At 42.7% G+C, this 16,540-nt stretch overlaps 1 protein-coding gene across 1 annotated transcript in view; it reads right to left on the bottom strand.

Annotated features, from left to right (window-relative positions):
* Positions 1 to 294: 294 nt before the first annotated feature.
* ankrd34bb (ankyrin repeat domain 34Bb) overlaps positions 295 to 16,540 on the bottom strand; it is a 30,777-nt gene continuing 14,531 nt past the window's right edge. The window contains exon 2 of the mRNA XM_038803970.1: positions 295 to 2,857. Within this exon, the coding sequence (XP_038659898.1) occupies positions 1,201 to 2,790 (1,590 nt within the window). The 5' untranslated portion in view covers positions 2,791 to 2,857 and the 3' untranslated portion in view covers positions 295 to 1,200. The remainder of the gene's footprint in view (positions 2,858 to 16,540) is intronic.

Genomic DNA, 16,540 nt, shown 5'->3' with positions numbered 1-16,540 from the left:
AACCACTGACATGACACTCACTGATTTGTAGTTCCCTGGCTTGTCTCTACAACCTTTCTTAAATAATGGGACCACATTAGCTGTTCTCCAGTCCTCTGGCACCTCCCCCGTGGCCAGATAGGAATAAAAAATTTTGGTCAGAGTCCTGGCAATCTCCTCCTTCGCCTCCCCCTGCAGCCTGGGACACAGTTCATCCGGACCTAGCAAACGTATCATCCAAATAGCGGAATTATGCAAGGGGTAGGAGATTATGGGTCATTCCATCAAAAACACGTTTCTTGTGAAAGCCAACAAAAACGTTAGCAAGAGCTGGGCCCAGAGGGGATGCCGTGGCAACACCATTTAGAACAATCAAAACAATGCAATATTTAAAAAAAAAATTTAATTTGCTGTTTGACATTTCTTCACTCTACCTGTCTTTGCTTCTTTTATCAATATTCCTTAAAGTTTATTGGGCGCATAAGTTAATATAATTAATAAAACATAAAGTTGAAAGAATATGAACCGGACAAGTAATTTCACTGAGTTTATACAAGTAGCTATGACTAAACTACTGTACTACTGCTAAACAATTCTCTGTAAACCATAGGAGTGGGCACACTGTTATAGAGGAACAGAACTTAACAAGCAGCCAGTGCCATCATGTGTGGCTGTTTCAGGATTTCTCATGGCCGGGATTCCCCTGCCCCCCCGTGGTGTATTTTCCAGTGGTGGAGGCAGTTTGCCATTGGCCGCCGATGGGATCTTCCAGTCCGACCGCGGTCTACGGTGTTTTGCATGGCTCACCCTTTCCTTTGCCAGAGTCACCTTCAGCGGAACTGGAAGATTCTGCCAGCAGGAAGGGCTGAAAAATCCTGCCCTTTAACTTTGTTTTAGCTTCTGATCACACCAGTCACCTTCTGCACATAAAAATGAAAATTGTCTTATCAGTGAGCTTTGAGATCTAGTTAAGTAATAAATTAGATTGTGTGCACTTCAAGATTAAAAATCGGTGTTCGCTGTCATGGAGTGTCAATCTACTTGCAAAATGAGCATCATGAGGGGTTTGTGGCACTAACCCTAAGGAAAATGTGCATCACAAAGTCAATGAGTGGAAAACAAATGTTGGTACATCAGAAAAGCTGTGTAGACTGATGTCTTCCTTTCCAAAATCAGAATATATCCTTTGGTCTTCCATCAGTTATTCCAATGAGAAGGCCATTACTGTCCAAATATTTCCTCAAAATTTGCCAGCTGTTTCATTTGCTCCACCTGGACTGAATGTCTCCTGAACAACATTTTTTTGCTTTTTACATCTGTCCGCTTTTGACTGCTTGGAGCTGCTGGTACTAGAGGTTTTGCAGCACTGGGAAGTGACGCAGATCCTTTGTTGTTGACTCCGATATCAGGAATTGGACGATGGGGATTTATATTTAAAGGTGGGAGGTAGCCTGGCCTTGTTTGCGAAATGTGGTCTAAGAGCAGTGTCCCTGAACCTCGCCTCTCCAGGATCCCAGCATGTTTCTTGCCTGCAGCGCTCAAAGACCCAGTCGGCAAATTGTCCAGAGATTCTTTAGAACTGGTCAATGCAGATATCGGGGAAGAGATCATTTTTTTACGCTCCAGTAATACCTTGCTTTCATCCGTTGCCGCTTGCTTAGAACTGATTGTGAGCTGTGAATCAGAATTATAGTGATCAATGCCCAAGTTTCTCTTGTGGACAATGTTCTGTAAACTTGAAACAGAAATCGATTGTATTGAATCTGGATCCTGGTCCACAGGTATTGTGTTACTACGACAGAGGCCAGACTGAAGAGATTGGGAGTGTATATCATCACAGGAAAATTTCCTTGGAGTAGCTAAAGCTGAAACTTGACCTAAGGTTCTTAATAATGCTACGGTATCTTTTACATCAATACTTTGATGCCTGGTGAAGAGTCGCTTGGGTAGAGTTAGGCCATTGATTTTCAGGGATAGGTCTTCTTCTGTGGTCAAGTTCTGCACATCTTCATGAAATGAAGATGTTTTGTGCTGAGCGGAGAGTGAACGGGAAATGGTCAACCAAGGTTCAGAGTGCAACCTTTGCAGCTGGGCAAAATTGGTCCCAGGATGTGGCTGGCTGGATTTCCGCGTTGGAGAAGCCGGTTCAGAGGAACCTTTGTCATTGAAGATCTGTGCTGGATCTCTGAAGCTAAACACGTGCTTGTCTTTCACTGCATTGTTTGCTAAGGGAGGGGGTGATGTTTTAAGCTCAATATCTGAGGGTGAGGTGCAAGGGAGTGGTGAATGCCGATCTTCAATATCTGGAGAAGGAGGGACATTTAGATACTGTTTCGTTGTCTGCCTACCAGAGGGTGATTTGTCCATTGTGATGATGATTACTTCTTTTCCTCTTGCTTTGCAGGCATCCAGCAGAACTTTAAGGGTTTCCTTGTCATCAGCGTTTACAGAATAAACCAAAGCAGAACCACCAGAATGATCTTCCAGACTTGGGTCAGCTCCACTTTTCAGCAGCAATGCTATAACCTCGGCGCCAGCTCGCTCTCTGCACGCATGCATTAAAGCAGTCTTTCCAGATTTGTCCTGAATATTAGGGTCCGCATGATTTTCCAGAAGATATTTCACCATTTTCACTTTGCTGATGCTTTGTTGGTCGACATGTTTTGTATTGCAAGCAATCATTAGAGGGGTTTCACCTTGCTCATTGCTTTCATTGATGTAAGCCCCACCTTCAAGCAGTAATCTAGTGAGGCGCAGTCTGCTCAGATAGACAGCTTTTAGCAGAGAGTTACCATCTGTGCGCACTTCCATGATGCCTGTTGTCTCTCTCCCAGGGATCAGCAACTGATTAAAGGTCCTAAGTTTGGCATCAGTTGCACTGTAATAGTAAAAAAAACATATTTCAGTAAGATAAGCCACTCACATCACGTAACAAATCTACATGCTGCAAATTTTTATTTCTTTACCCCCCCCCAGTTGCATCTGCCAAACTTGCAAGTTTGGAAAAAAAGCTTATTTTTTTACAAAATTATAGAACTTTATTTGGACACTACTGATCAGAAAATGGTGAGACCTGCTTCTTCTTCTCCTCAGGGTAGCATCCTTGATTATTCTAATGCTGTTCTCTGACGCAAAGAGCCAGAGTCCAGATGGCTCTGTTGCCTGTCCTGTGCCAGGGTTTGGGACATCTGCTCTGGGCTGGCGAGGAACCTGCAGTGGGAAGGGGAGCATCCCGTTGTTGTGGTTCATGTAGCTACCAATGACATAGGCAGAATGAGAAAAGAGGTTCGGCATAGAGAGTTTGAGGAGCTAGGCACTAAGTTAAACAACAGAACCTCCAAGGGTTATAACCTTTGGATTATTACCTGAGCCACGTGCAAATTGGCATAGGGTACATAAAATTAGAATATGTGGTTCTAAGCCTGGTGTTGGAGAAGTGGATTCTAGTTTGTGGGGCACTGGCATCAGCATTGGAGAAAGTGGGGGCTGTACCGTTGGGAAGGTGTGAGTCTGAACCGTGCTGGGACCTGTGCTTATGTGGACCACATAACTGGGGAGATAGTGAGGGCTTTAAACTAAATAGAGGGGGGTGGTTCTGGAGAGGGGATACATAGGTTTACAAAACCAAAACATATGGCAGCATTGCAAGGCAGCTATTTAGGAAATGATACCCAGGAAGGGACAAAGTATACAAACATAAACAAACATTAGCAAAAAGAAAATGCTAAAAAGGCCAATTTAATGGCTCTTTTTTAAAATGAAGGTAGTATTCGGCAGAAAGTGAATGAATCTATGGCGTAACTTGAGGTTAGTGGGTATAATCTTACAGCCAATACGGAGACATGGGGATGGATTCTCCATCGCCTGCCAATAGTAGCAGAATTCCTGATCCGGCGGAGAATCGAACATTCGCCTGAAAACAGGACCGGTGCCCGTTTCGACGCTCCCACTTTCTCCAGGACTGATGTCAGTACCCCACGAAGCAAACTCCACTTCTCCAACAGCAGGCTTTGAACCACATGTTCTAATTTTATGTATCCTATGCCAATGTGCTTGGAGGAGCTCCGCTCACTGGAACTCCTCAGTGCAGCAAGAGATTGGGTTGTCGAGGCCCCCCGATGTGACACCACCCCCCCAACCCCAATGAACTATGGGAGGGTCCCCAGCCAGGGTACCACCTTGCCCAAAGGGCATGCCCCTGGGGACTGCCAATCCCCATTTCTGGATACCAGTACTGGATGACGCTTGCCCGAGGTCTCTGAGGCTAGCTGTCTCATCTTTAAATGCAGATTTACTAAAACGTGATTCCACCCACAATGGGCAGGATTTACATCGAAATGTCTCGTGAGATTGCGTTAGATCTTGCGAGGCGTTGCGAACCGGGTAGATTCCAGGAGTTTGGTCTCCCGGCTTCTATCAGCCATGCTGCGCCGCGGCGAGCTGCTTTTCGGGCTCAGCGTGGCCATTCAATCACACCCAGAGAGTTGGGATAAGAGGGGCATTATCAGGATGGCAACCTGTAACTAGTGGAGTGCCACAGGGCCAGTGCAGGGACCACATTATTTACAATATATATTACTGACTTGGATGAGGGAAGTGAATGTATTATTGCCAAGTTTGTGGATGACACAAAGATAGATGAGAAAGCAAGTGGTGAGGATGATACAGAGTCTACAGAGAGATATAGGCAAGTTAAGTCAGTGGGCAAAACACTTGTTAGATGAAATATAACATAGGAAATTGTGAAGCTATGCTCTTTGGTAGGAGGAATAAAGGAGTTAAATATGATTTAAATGGAAATGTTGTGTTATGCTGCTTCGGATAACACAGGCTGCTACTTGATGCAGTCTTAACTAAAGGATGCTCCAGACTCTGAAATGAGTTCAACGTGTTTATTGAACTATGAACACAGTTCTCAAATGAGTTTGACTCTCTGCTAATCTAACTGTAATAACTCAGTCTAATTTAGCAGCTTGCTCTAAGCCACGTGCTGGGGTGTGATGCTGCTGATCAACCCTGTCTAACTCTCTAGATATCTGTCTGTGGAAAGAGGCAGGGTGTGAGTGCCTCATCCCTTTTATAGTGTTTATGTCATGCCCCCTTGGGGTGATGCCACCTCTGAGTGTCCTGACTGCCCATTGGTTGTGTCCTATTCTGAGTGTTCATTGGTTGCATATTTCCATATCATGACAGAGAAAGACTGCAGAATGCTGCAACACAGAGGAATTTGCAGGTCCCTGTGCATAAATCAGGGGGTTTGACAGCGGAGATGCTGAAAGTATGTTTCCCCTTATGGGAGAGTCCAGGACCAGAGGGCATAATCTCAGAGTAAGGGGTCGTCCATTTAAACTAGAGATGAGGAGTGTGAATCTGTGGAATTATTTACCACCGAGAGCTGCAGAGGTTGTTAAGTATGTTTAAGGCTGAGATAGACTGATTTTTAATCAGTAAGGGAATCAAGGGTTATGGGGATAAGGCGGGAAAGTGGAGTTGAAGATTATCATATCAGATCAGTCATGATCTAATTGAACGGCGGAGCAGACTCGATGGGCTGACTGGCCTACTTCCTATGGTCTTATGGTCTTATCGTGTGTGTGATGAGTTGGCTAATCTGTTGTTTGGAAAGCTTTGACAAAATAGATTTAAAAGAATCAAGGAATATGAAAGCACTACCTGCTTTTGATTCGGGAACAATAATACATTAATGTCATTAAAGAGAGTGCTCCTTCCATGTGAAATTGCATTTCATCAACACTGACGTCGTTCAGAATGACATTGCTGAGTGCGTCCTCAATGAAAAAAGCAAAGACGTGTTAGGACATGGAGAATGACAAAGAATTTGTCTTTGGTAAAGCAGTGATCATACAGGTTGAACCATTTTTATTAGGTTAAAAACAAGTGTTTTATTCAGTTAATTTCTTTTGGCACAACTGTCGTGATTTTAATGCATTTACATGTGTATGTTGTATTTGATATGCGCTCAGGCTGGCAATAGTTCAAGGTTAAACAGGCAACTGACATGATCAAATGGCTTCATTGTATCCCCTGCACTAACCCAGAGACTTGCGCTAAGGTGAACAGAAATCAACAGTTGCCTCAGCGACTTGACAGGGCAAGAATTGAGGACATGTAGTACTGCTAGGTGCCCTGCTTGTGACTTTCCAGCCTTGGTTCAGGAATTTAGTGTGACCTATCCACCTTTGTTCCTGGGAAAATCGGTTCTGACTTACGACGTTTTGACTTACAATGTGGTTTTCAGGAAGCAATTGTGACATAAATCCGAGGGCTACTTATACATTGAATTGCAGAATCCCAAGGGGTCCACTAGTGCTAGTGATCTCGACTGGAACTTCAGTTTGGAACTGTCGTCACTCTTTGCAGAGGCAGTTATTCCAGCTCCTTCACAGAAGGCAGAAATATTCTTCAAGCTCACACGCCACCACATGGAGCAGAAGCAACCACCAACTCACCAAAACAGGGAGGCACAACTGCAGATGAAGAAACAGAGCGCAGAAGCATTAGCAGCCAAACTGCAGAATGAGCGCAAGGATGAACATACAAACATAAGGGATGTTAACCTTCAATGTCTGGGAATAACATGGCAGACCCCAAGTCCATTTTATGAATGAATGTGGCAAACATTCCCTCTCGAAGGAGACAGAGAAGCCAATGGTATCCGACCAAAGAAGAAGCATTGTCAACAGAAAGATACGACACTAAGGAACGCAAGAACTGAACCAGAAATTGACACCCAAGTATTTGAGCATCAAGTACTACAACTTCAACTTCAACAAAGTTAGCCCAAACAGTTGAGAATCCCACTCCTCCAAGCTTGAAAAGAACAAGATTGGGAAGAGTTCCAAAACTTCCAGAACCTGTATCTGAATCTGTAAAGTCAGAGATTCACGAGGAGGAACGGTACAATGTAAATATTATTGCAAATACATCTGGGTAAAGGCTTGGGGGGAGATTTGGGATGAAGGTGTTCAGGACTGTAAGGGTTAATATGGGACTAGGGAAATGGTTCCACCCAAATTACGATGTAGAGAGTCACCAAGGGCTGGTTTAGCAAACTGGGCTAAATAGCTGCTTTTTAAAGCAGACCAAGGTAGGCCAGCATCATGGTTCAATTCCCACACCAGCCTCCCCGAACAGGTGCCGGAATGTGGTGACTAGGGGCTTTTCACAGTAACTTCATTTGAAGCCTACTTGTGACAATAAGCGATTTTCACTTCTTCACATGGGAGTAGTACAGTTTAGTCGTGAGAAGCCGGCATGGAGAAATCTATGTATAAAGCTATGTGTCATTAATAAACAGTTATTGTTCAACTATACAAGCCTCTAAACACCTTCATAAGACAACATACTTTTTTATTACAATGATAAGATAGTCACTCATAAATATAATAGGAAACTCAGGAAAATGCCTTTATCCAAAGAATAGCAAGAATGGCCACTCTCAAAGGCAATTAGGGATGAGCAACAAATGCTGGCCTCACCAGCAATGCTCACATTACATGAAAGAATAAAAAAAACAAAGATTAGTTGAGACAAATAGCATTGATGCATTTAAGGGAAAACTGGGTGGACACCTAAACAGTCGTGAGTATAAAAAGTGTTTTTTTTTTGGAGGAGGGGAATAACAACATAAATAAGTGTAAGTCAGGGTCATTATAATAAAGTAATATAAGTAAACAAAGTAGGGTAAAGTTCAACAAGTTTGTTTCAAATCACAAGCTTTCAGAGCACATCAGGTGAGTGAAGAGGTGGGTTCCACAATCACATATATAGACAAAGACAATGATGCAAGATGATACTTTGAATGCGAGTCATCGCAGGTAATTAACTCTTTACAGGTCCGGACGGCGAGACTGGAGAGAGGGATAATCACAGGTTAAAGAGGTGTGAATTGTCTCAAGCCAGGACAGTTGGTAGGATTTTGCAAGCCCAGGCCAGATGGTGGGGGTTGAATGTAATGAGACATGAATCCAAGGTCGTGGTTGAGGCCGTACTCATGCGTGTGGAACTTGGCTATCATTTTCTGCTCTGCGATCCTGCGTTGTTGCGCATCCTGACGGTCGCCTTGGAGAACGCTCACACGAAGATCAAAGGCTGAATGCTGTTGACTGCTAAAGTATTCCCCAATGGAAGAGAACATTCCTGCCTGGCGACATCGCGCCATCACAGTTCTTTGGGGGAAGTAGTTTCTCTTCAACTCCGTTTTAATTGGGCGGCACAGTGGCGCAGTGGTTAGCATGCTGCCTCACAGCACTAAGGACCTGGGTTCGATCCTGGCCGAGGTCACTGTCCATGTGGAGTTTGCACATTCTTCCCGTGCCTGCGTAAGTCTCACACCCACAACCCAAAGATGTGCAGAGTAGGTGGATAGGTCACACTAAATTGCCCTTTAATTGGAAAAAAATAACTGGGTACTCTAAATTTAAAAACAAACTCCATTTTAAATTTCCTACCGCTTATCCTAAGACGATTGTTCTAGAATGCCCAACAAGGCGAAGCATCCACTCCATGTCTACTTTTTAAAAATGAATTTAGAGTACCCAATTCATTTTTTCCAATTCAGGGGCAATTTAGAGTGTCCAATCCACCTACGCTACACATCTTTGGGTTGTGGGGGCGAAACCCACGCATACACGGGGAGAATGTGCAAACTCCACACGGACAGTGACCCAGAGCCAGGATCGAACCTGGGACGTCGGCGCCATGAGGCTGCAGGGCTAACCCACTGCGCCACCATGCTGCCCGCACTCCATGTCTACTTTAGTGTTAGGGAGGTAAGTAAATAGTATTCTTGTGTAGTTTAATCTTTTGTAAAAAGGGAGTAAATAAGAGGCTTAAGGGTAGCGTCATGTGAGAGTACCTTTAAGAAATGGATGTTTAAGAAATGTACCTTTAAGAAATAGAGCAGCTCATATTACTGAAGTGATGTCAGAGTATGGGTGGAGCTGTGTTTTAAGCTCAGCCATTTTGCTGTGTTTTGGTTTCAGTTTTGAGAGTAAGCTGCTGAAAAGTGCCTGGCTGGTTTGCTATGAGCTGTTTTAAAAGGAGAAAGCCAGTTTTGAGAAAAGAGCTTGGGTGTGTCTGGGTTTTGCAGGGAGCTGGATTTACTGTGATCTCTGCCATGAAAGACTATCTCTGAGTCATTTGAGTAATTTAAACCCTAGTAATGTCTTTAACCTGATGTGTTTCTGTTTAAAGGTGTTAAGTCTTTTGGAGGTTTGAAGGAACATTTTGAGGGATTATTTAGTGTTGTATTATTTTCGGGGTTATCTTTGAAGTAAGGGGTGTTAAGGGATTCAACGTGTATTTAAAAAGTTTAAGTTGAATTCATGGAATAAACATTGTTTTGTGTTTAAAAACCCACGTGTCCATAATTGTCATACCACACCTGGGGAACAAGCCGTGTGCTTCAAAAACAATAAACCATTAAAGGGAGATTCTGGTTGAACTTCATGATACATTTTGGGGTTCTGAAGACGTCGCTCCCATAACAATTGGGGGCTCGAGGGGGATAAAAGTCTATCTATTGGATTGGCTTTTGTGAACAAAGACAGTGAAGGATTGTTGCTTTTCGGGTGTGGTATTTTAGTTTAAGTGGGGAGAGTGTTGTGGACAATGGCTCTTTCAGAGGCTCAGAAGTTTTTGGGGGTGGAGACACACAGTACCTTACGGACAGAGACAAAAAGCAGACTGTTAGATTTGGCAAAAACATTGCAGTTAGCAATACCTGACAAAATGCGAAAAGGTGAGGTAATTATGGCGGTGGCTAAGCATTTAAAGTTGCCTGAGATAGAGTCTGACTCATTGGAAATGGCAAAAATTCAGTTGCAAATTAAACAAATGGTACATGAAAAAGAATTAAAGCGGCTTGAATACGAAAGGGAGAGAGGGGAAAAAGAAAGAGAGAGAGAGGAAAAAGAAAGAGAGAGAGTGGAAAAAGAAAAGCAGAGAGATGAAAGGAGAAAAGAAAGAATAGCCCTCGCAGAACAAAAAGAAAAAGAAAGGGAGACACAGATCAGGGAAAAAGATAAAGAGAGGGAGTTTGAACTTCAGAAAATGGCCATGAAACATGACAGTCAATTAAAATTGACAAACGTAAAGGGAAACGTACAGTTGGATGATAGTGATGAGGATAGTGAGAAAGAGAGTCATAGTCGAAGGCTTGGTGGGAATCTATTTAAATATGTCCAAGCATTGCCAAGGTTTGACGAGAAGGAAGTGGAAGCCTTTTTCATTTCATTTGAGAAGGTAGCTAAGCAAATGAAATGGCCACAGGACATGTGGGTGTTACTGATTCAAACAAAGCTGGTAGGTTGAGCTAGTGAAGTGTTTGCATCACTACCGGAGGAGGTATCTGGAATGTATGAGGAGGTGAAGAAATCCATCTTAAATGCATATGAGCTAGTGCCTGAAGCTTACAGACAAAGGTTTAGAAATTTAAGGAAAGAATTTGGTCAAACGTACATGGAGTTTGAAAGGCTCAAACAGAGTAATTTTGATTGGTGGATAAGGGCTTTGAAAATAGACCAAACGTATGAAGCTCTCAGAGAAATTATACTTTTGGAGGAGTTAAAAAATTCAATCCCTGATATAGTGAGAACTCATGTGGAAGAACAGAGGGTTAAAACTGCGAGATTAGCAGCAGAAATGGCAGATGATTATGAATTAGTTCATAAATCAAAGATTGGTTTCCAACATCAGTTTCAGCCGGTGAGGGATAGAAATTGGGGACATGAGAAATTCTCAAGTGGTAAAGGTAAAGGTGATCTGATGGGAGACAATAAAGCGAGTGTTCCTCAGATTAAAAAAGAAATCCAGGAGGGTGGAAAAGAGATGAAAAGTTTCAAATGTTTTCATTGTAATAAACTAGGCCATGTAAAGTCACAGTGTTGGTGGTTGAAGAAAAGCACTGGGAAGGCTGATGTGGTAAAACAGGATAAGACAGTGGGATTTGTTAGAGTGGTAAAGGAAAGCCCAAGGGAAGCGAAGGAGGTGCAGATGATTGTACAGCCTATTCAAGAAGTAATTGTTAAGAAGGTGCCAGATGTCTTTAAAGAATTTACTTGTGTGGGTAAAGTTTACTCATGTGTATCAGGAGGAGCAGGTAAAGAAGTCATAATTTTAAGAGATACAGGGGCTAGTCAATCTTTAATGGTAATAGATGAGGAATTATGTAGTTTGGGAAGAATGTTGCCAGAAAAGGCGGTGATATGTGGAATTCAGGATGAGAGGAGTAGCGTTCCATTATATAAGGTAAGGTTGGAAAGTCCAGTGAAGGGTGCTGAAGTGGTAGTAGGAGTAATAGATAAACTATCTTGTCCAGGAATACAGTTTATCTTGGGTAATGATATAGCTGGATTGCAGGTGGGAGTGATGCCTACTTTGGTTGATAAGCCAGTGGAAAATCAGACAACTGAAAGGTTGAAGGACGAATATCATGGGATTTTTCCGGATTGTATAGTAACCCAGTCGCAAAGTCACAGGTTAAGACAACAAATCAAAGAGTGAAGATGAAGTTGAAGTGCAATTATCAGAAACGATTTTTGATCAGATGGTTGAAAAAGAACAAGAACAGTTGGAGGATGAGGCGGACATTTTTAGTTCAGGAAGATTGGTGGAGTTACAACAGAAAGATGTAGAAATAAAACGGATATATCAGAAAGCTTATACGGAAGAGGAATCTGAGAGTATACCAGAGTGTTATTACCGTAAAAGTGATGTCTTGATGAGAAAATAGACGCCTGTACTTATGCAGACGGATAAAAAGTGGGCAGAAGTTCATCAAGTAGTTTTGCCGGTAGGGTATAGAAATGAGGTGTTGCGAGTTGCACGTGAGCTACCAGTGGGAGGTCATTTGGGAATAAGGAAAACTCAAGCTAAAATCCAGAAACATTTTTATTGGCCTGGACTACATAAAGATATAGTTAAATTTTGTCAATCATGTCACACATGTCAAGTGATAGGGAAACCTCAAGCAGTGATAAAACCAGCGCCCTTAATACCCATTCCAGCATTTGAGGAACCTTTTACGAGGGTCCTAATCGATTGTGTAGGACCGCTTCCTAAAACAAAAAGTTGGAATAATATCTTTTGACTATAATGGATGTGTCTACTAGGTTTCCAGAGGCCATTCCAGTATGTAATATTACAGCTAAACGGATTGCGGAGGAGTTACTTACATTCTTTACTAGATATTGACTACCAACAGAAATTCAATCAGATCAAGGATCAAATTTTACTTCAAAGTTATTCAAAGAAGTTATGGATAGCTTAGGAATAAAACAATTTAAATCAACTGTGTATCATCCAGAATCGCAGGGAGCATTAGAAAGGTGGCATCAGACATTAAAGACAATGTTGAGGGCGTATTGTCAAGATTATCCAGAGGATTGGGATAAAGGAATTCCATTCGTATTGTTTGCAATTAGGGATGCACCTAATGAGTCGACCAAATTTAGTCCTCTTGAACTAATTTTTGGTCATGAGGTAAGAGGACCACTTAAATTGATTAAGGAAAAATTGGTGGGTCAGAAATCGGAAATTACACTATTGGATTACGTGTCAGATTTTAGGGAACGATTAAATAGAGCAGGTGAATTGGCTAGACAACATTTGAAAGTTGCACAAAATGTGATGAAACGGGTAGCAGACAAGAAATCCAAAGTTCGTAGTTTTGTCAGTGGGGATAAAGTTTTAGTGTTGTTACCAGTGGTAGGTGAGCCTTTAAAAGCTATGTTTTGTGGACCGTATCAGATTGAAAGGAAATTAAGTGAGGTGAATTATGTGGTAAAAACACCAGATAGAAGGAAGACTCACCGAGTGTGTCATGTGAATATGCTTAAAAGGTACTTTGAAAGGGAAGGAGAGAAAAAGGAAGTTTTAATGATTTTAACTCAAAGTGATGAACAAAATCCAGATGACTGCAAATTTGACATACCTCAAATTAAATTGGAAAATGAGGATGTTCTTAAAAATAGGGATGAATTGTTAAATTACCTTCCAGAGGAAAAACGAACTGACCTGAAAGTTATTGATATCACATGGGCAAGTTTGTAGAGATAAATTGGGAAGTACTAAAATGGCTATACATGATGTAGATGTGGGAAATGCTGTTCCTATCAAACAACATCCATATAGACTTAATCCTTTAAAATTGGTACAGGTTAACAGAGAGATTGAGAGTGCGCTGAAAAATGGCATAATTGAAGTGGGTTGCAGCCAATGGAGCTCACCCATAGTGATGGTACCTAAACCAGACGGTACCCAACGGTTGTGTGTGGACTATCGAAAGGTGAATGCAGTTACAAGATCGGATTCTTACCCTATCCCACGTTTGGAGGATTGCATTGAGAAAGTGGGACAATCCGCTTTTATTTCCAAAATGGATTTACTGAAAGGTTACTGGCAGGTACCTTTATCTGAAAGGGCGAAGGAAATTTCAGCTTTTGTGACTCCAGATGGCATATACCAGTTCAAAGTTATGCCATTTGGCATGAAAAACGCCCCAGCAACATTTCAACGGTTAACTAATACAGTCGTTTCAGGATTACCCAATTGTGCGGTATACATCGACGATCTGGTAGTGTTCAGCCAGACATGGAAAGAACATTTAAAACATCTGAGGGAGTTATTTGATCGACTTCGGGAGGCGGGTTTGGTGATAAACCTAGCCAAAAGTGAATTTGGAAAAGCCCAAGTCACTTTCCTTGGCCATACAATTGGACAGGGTCGAATGGGCCCACGGGATGTGAAAACGAAAGTTATTGGGGAGTTTCCGATACCCTCGACACGACGGGAAATAATGCGGTTTCTTGGTATGAGTGGATTTTACCGGAAATTTGTACCAAATTTTAGCAGTGTGGTCGCTTCACTGGCGGACTTGCTCAAGTAACAAATTCCAGTGGACAGCGGACTGTCAACAGGCATTTGACGGCCTGAAGGCTGTGTTAACCACTGCCCCTGTGTTAGTCATCCCAAATTATACCAAACCATTGAAAGTGGCTGTTGATGGGAGTTCTGTGGGCGTAGGTGCAGTGCTTCTACAAGACGACGATGAAGGGCTAGAGCGGCCTGTTGGTTATTTTTCAAAGAAATTGAATTCTCACCAGAAAAAGTATTCGACGATTGAGAAGGAGACTTTGAGTTTTGTGCTGGCTTTGCAACGTTTTCACATTTATGTGACCAGCAATCCATCTGACACCATTATATATACTGATCATAATTCTTTGACGTTTTTGGAGCGATTCCGGAATAACAATGCAAGGCTGTTTCGCTGGAGTTTATTGTTACAGCCATTTCAGTTACAAATAGTACATGTGGCAGGACGGGAAAATGTGATAGCCGATGCTTTGTCACGAATGTGATGAATGGACGGATTTTCGGTTGGAGGAAGAAGAATGGGAAAAATGGACTATATTATTATACCTGTTGCGTGTGTTGTTTTTTTTAATAAACGAAAAGGTATATTTACTGTGTACATTTCTTAGTGGATGGTGCAAAAGTGAAAAATGAAACCATCTTGAAGTTGATGGTTTATTTCTTTTCTTGGGGGGAGGTGTCATGTGAGAGTATCTTTAAGAAATGGATGTTTAAGAAACGTACCTTTAAAAAATTGAGCAGCTCATATTACTGAAGTGATGTCAGAGTGTGGGTGAAGCTGGGTTTTTAGCTCAGCCATTTTGCTGTGTTTTGGTTTCAGTTTTGAGAGTAAGCAGCTGAAACGTGCCTGGCACGTTTGCTGTGAGCTTTTTTAAAAGGAGAAAGCCAGTTTTGAGAAAGCAGTTGAAAAGTGCCTGGCTGGTTTGCTATGAGCTGTTTTGAAAGGAGAAAGCCAGTTTTGAGAAAAGAGCTTGGGTGTGTCTGTGTTTTGCAGGGAGCTGGATTTGCTGTGATCTCTGCCATGAAAGACTATCTCTGAATCATTTGGGTGATTTAAACTCATAATAGTAATGTCTTTAACCTGATGTGTTTCTGTTTAAAGGTGTTAAGTCTTTTGGAGGTTTGAAGGAACATTTTGAGGGATTATTTAGTGTTGTATTATTTTCGGGGTTATCTTTGAAGTAAGGGGTGTTAAGGGCTCCAATGTTTATTTAAAAAGTTTAAGTTGAATTCATGGAATAAACATTGTTTTGTGTTTAAAAACCCACGTATCCATAATTGCCATACCACACCTCGGGAACAAGCCGTGTGCTTCAAAAGCAATAATCCATTAAAGGGAGAGGCTGGTTGAACTCCATGATACATTTTGGGGATCTGAAAACGCCGCTCAAATAACAGTAGTCATGACAGGAAAGCTTTCTATATGCTCCTCCTGTACTATGTGGCAAAGCATGGAAGTGTCAGTTGTCTCTGGTGACTACATATGCAGGAAGTGTGTCCAACTGCAGCTACTGGCTAACCGCATTTTGGAGCAGCAGCTGAGGGTGGATTCGCTGTGGAGCATCCGTAATGCTGAGCAGGTCGTGGATCTCACATTCAGTGAGGTGGTCACACTGCAGGTAAGGATTGAACAGGCAGAAAGGGCATGGGTGACCACCAGGCAGCGTATAGGAAGGCAGGTAGTGCAAGAGCCCCCTATGGCCATCCCCCTTTCTAACAGATATACTGTTTTCGAAACTGTTGGGGGAGATGAATTTTATTGCGGAAAGCAGTGGCAGTCAACTTCATGGCACCAAGGGTGGGTTTGCTGCATAAGAGGGGAGGAAGAAGAATATCAGGGCTATAGTAGTAAGGGATTCAATTGTAAGAGGAACAGACAGGTGTTTCTGTGGCCGCAAAAAAGACTCCAGGATGTTATGTTGCCTCCCTGGTGTCAGGGATGGCATTGAATGGCTGCAGGGCATACTGAAGGGGGAGGGCAAACAGACAGATATCATGGTACACATTGGTGTTACATTTGGGGGGCACGGTAGTAGTGGTTAGCACAGTTGCTTCACAGCTCCAGGGTCCCAGGTTCGATTCCCGGCTAGGGTCACTGTCTGTGCGGAGTTTGCACTTTTTCCCCTGTCTACGTGGGTTTCCTCTGGGTGCTCCTATTTCCTCCCACAGTACAACAATGTGCAGGTTCGGTAGATTGGCCGTGGATTGGCCAAAAAAAGGTTGGGAGGTGTTAATGGGTTACGGGGATAGGGTGGAGGTGTGGGCTTGGGTTGGCTCTTTCCAAGGGCTGGTGCAGACTCGATGGGCTGAATGGTCTCCTTCTGCTCTGTAAATTCTAAGAAAAGGTTGAGGTCCTGAAAGCAGAATTTAGGGAGCTAGGAAGTAGATTAAAACACAAACCCTGGAAGGATTACTTCCAGTGCCACATGCTAATGAGTATAGAAATAGGAGATTAGTCCAGATGAATGCGTGGCTGGAGAAATGATGCAGGAGGGAGGGTTTTAGATTTCTGGGACATTGGGACCATCTCTGGGGACAGTGGAACCTGTACAAGGTGGATGGTTTGCACCTGAACTGAAATGGAACCAATATCCTTGCAGGGAGGTTTGCTAGTGCTGTTGGGGATGGTTTAAACTAACTTGGCAGGGCCTGGGATCCAGAGAGA

The sequence above is a fragment of the Scyliorhinus canicula genome, chromosome 8 (assembly GCF_902713615.1).
Source record: "Scyliorhinus canicula chromosome 8, sScyCan1.1, whole genome shotgun sequence".
Classification (NCBI taxonomy): domain Eukaryota; kingdom Metazoa; phylum Chordata; class Chondrichthyes; order Carcharhiniformes; family Scyliorhinidae; genus Scyliorhinus; species Scyliorhinus canicula.
Note: the sequence above shows the minus strand (reverse complement) of the source record. Positions and strands in the feature narration are given on the sequence as shown.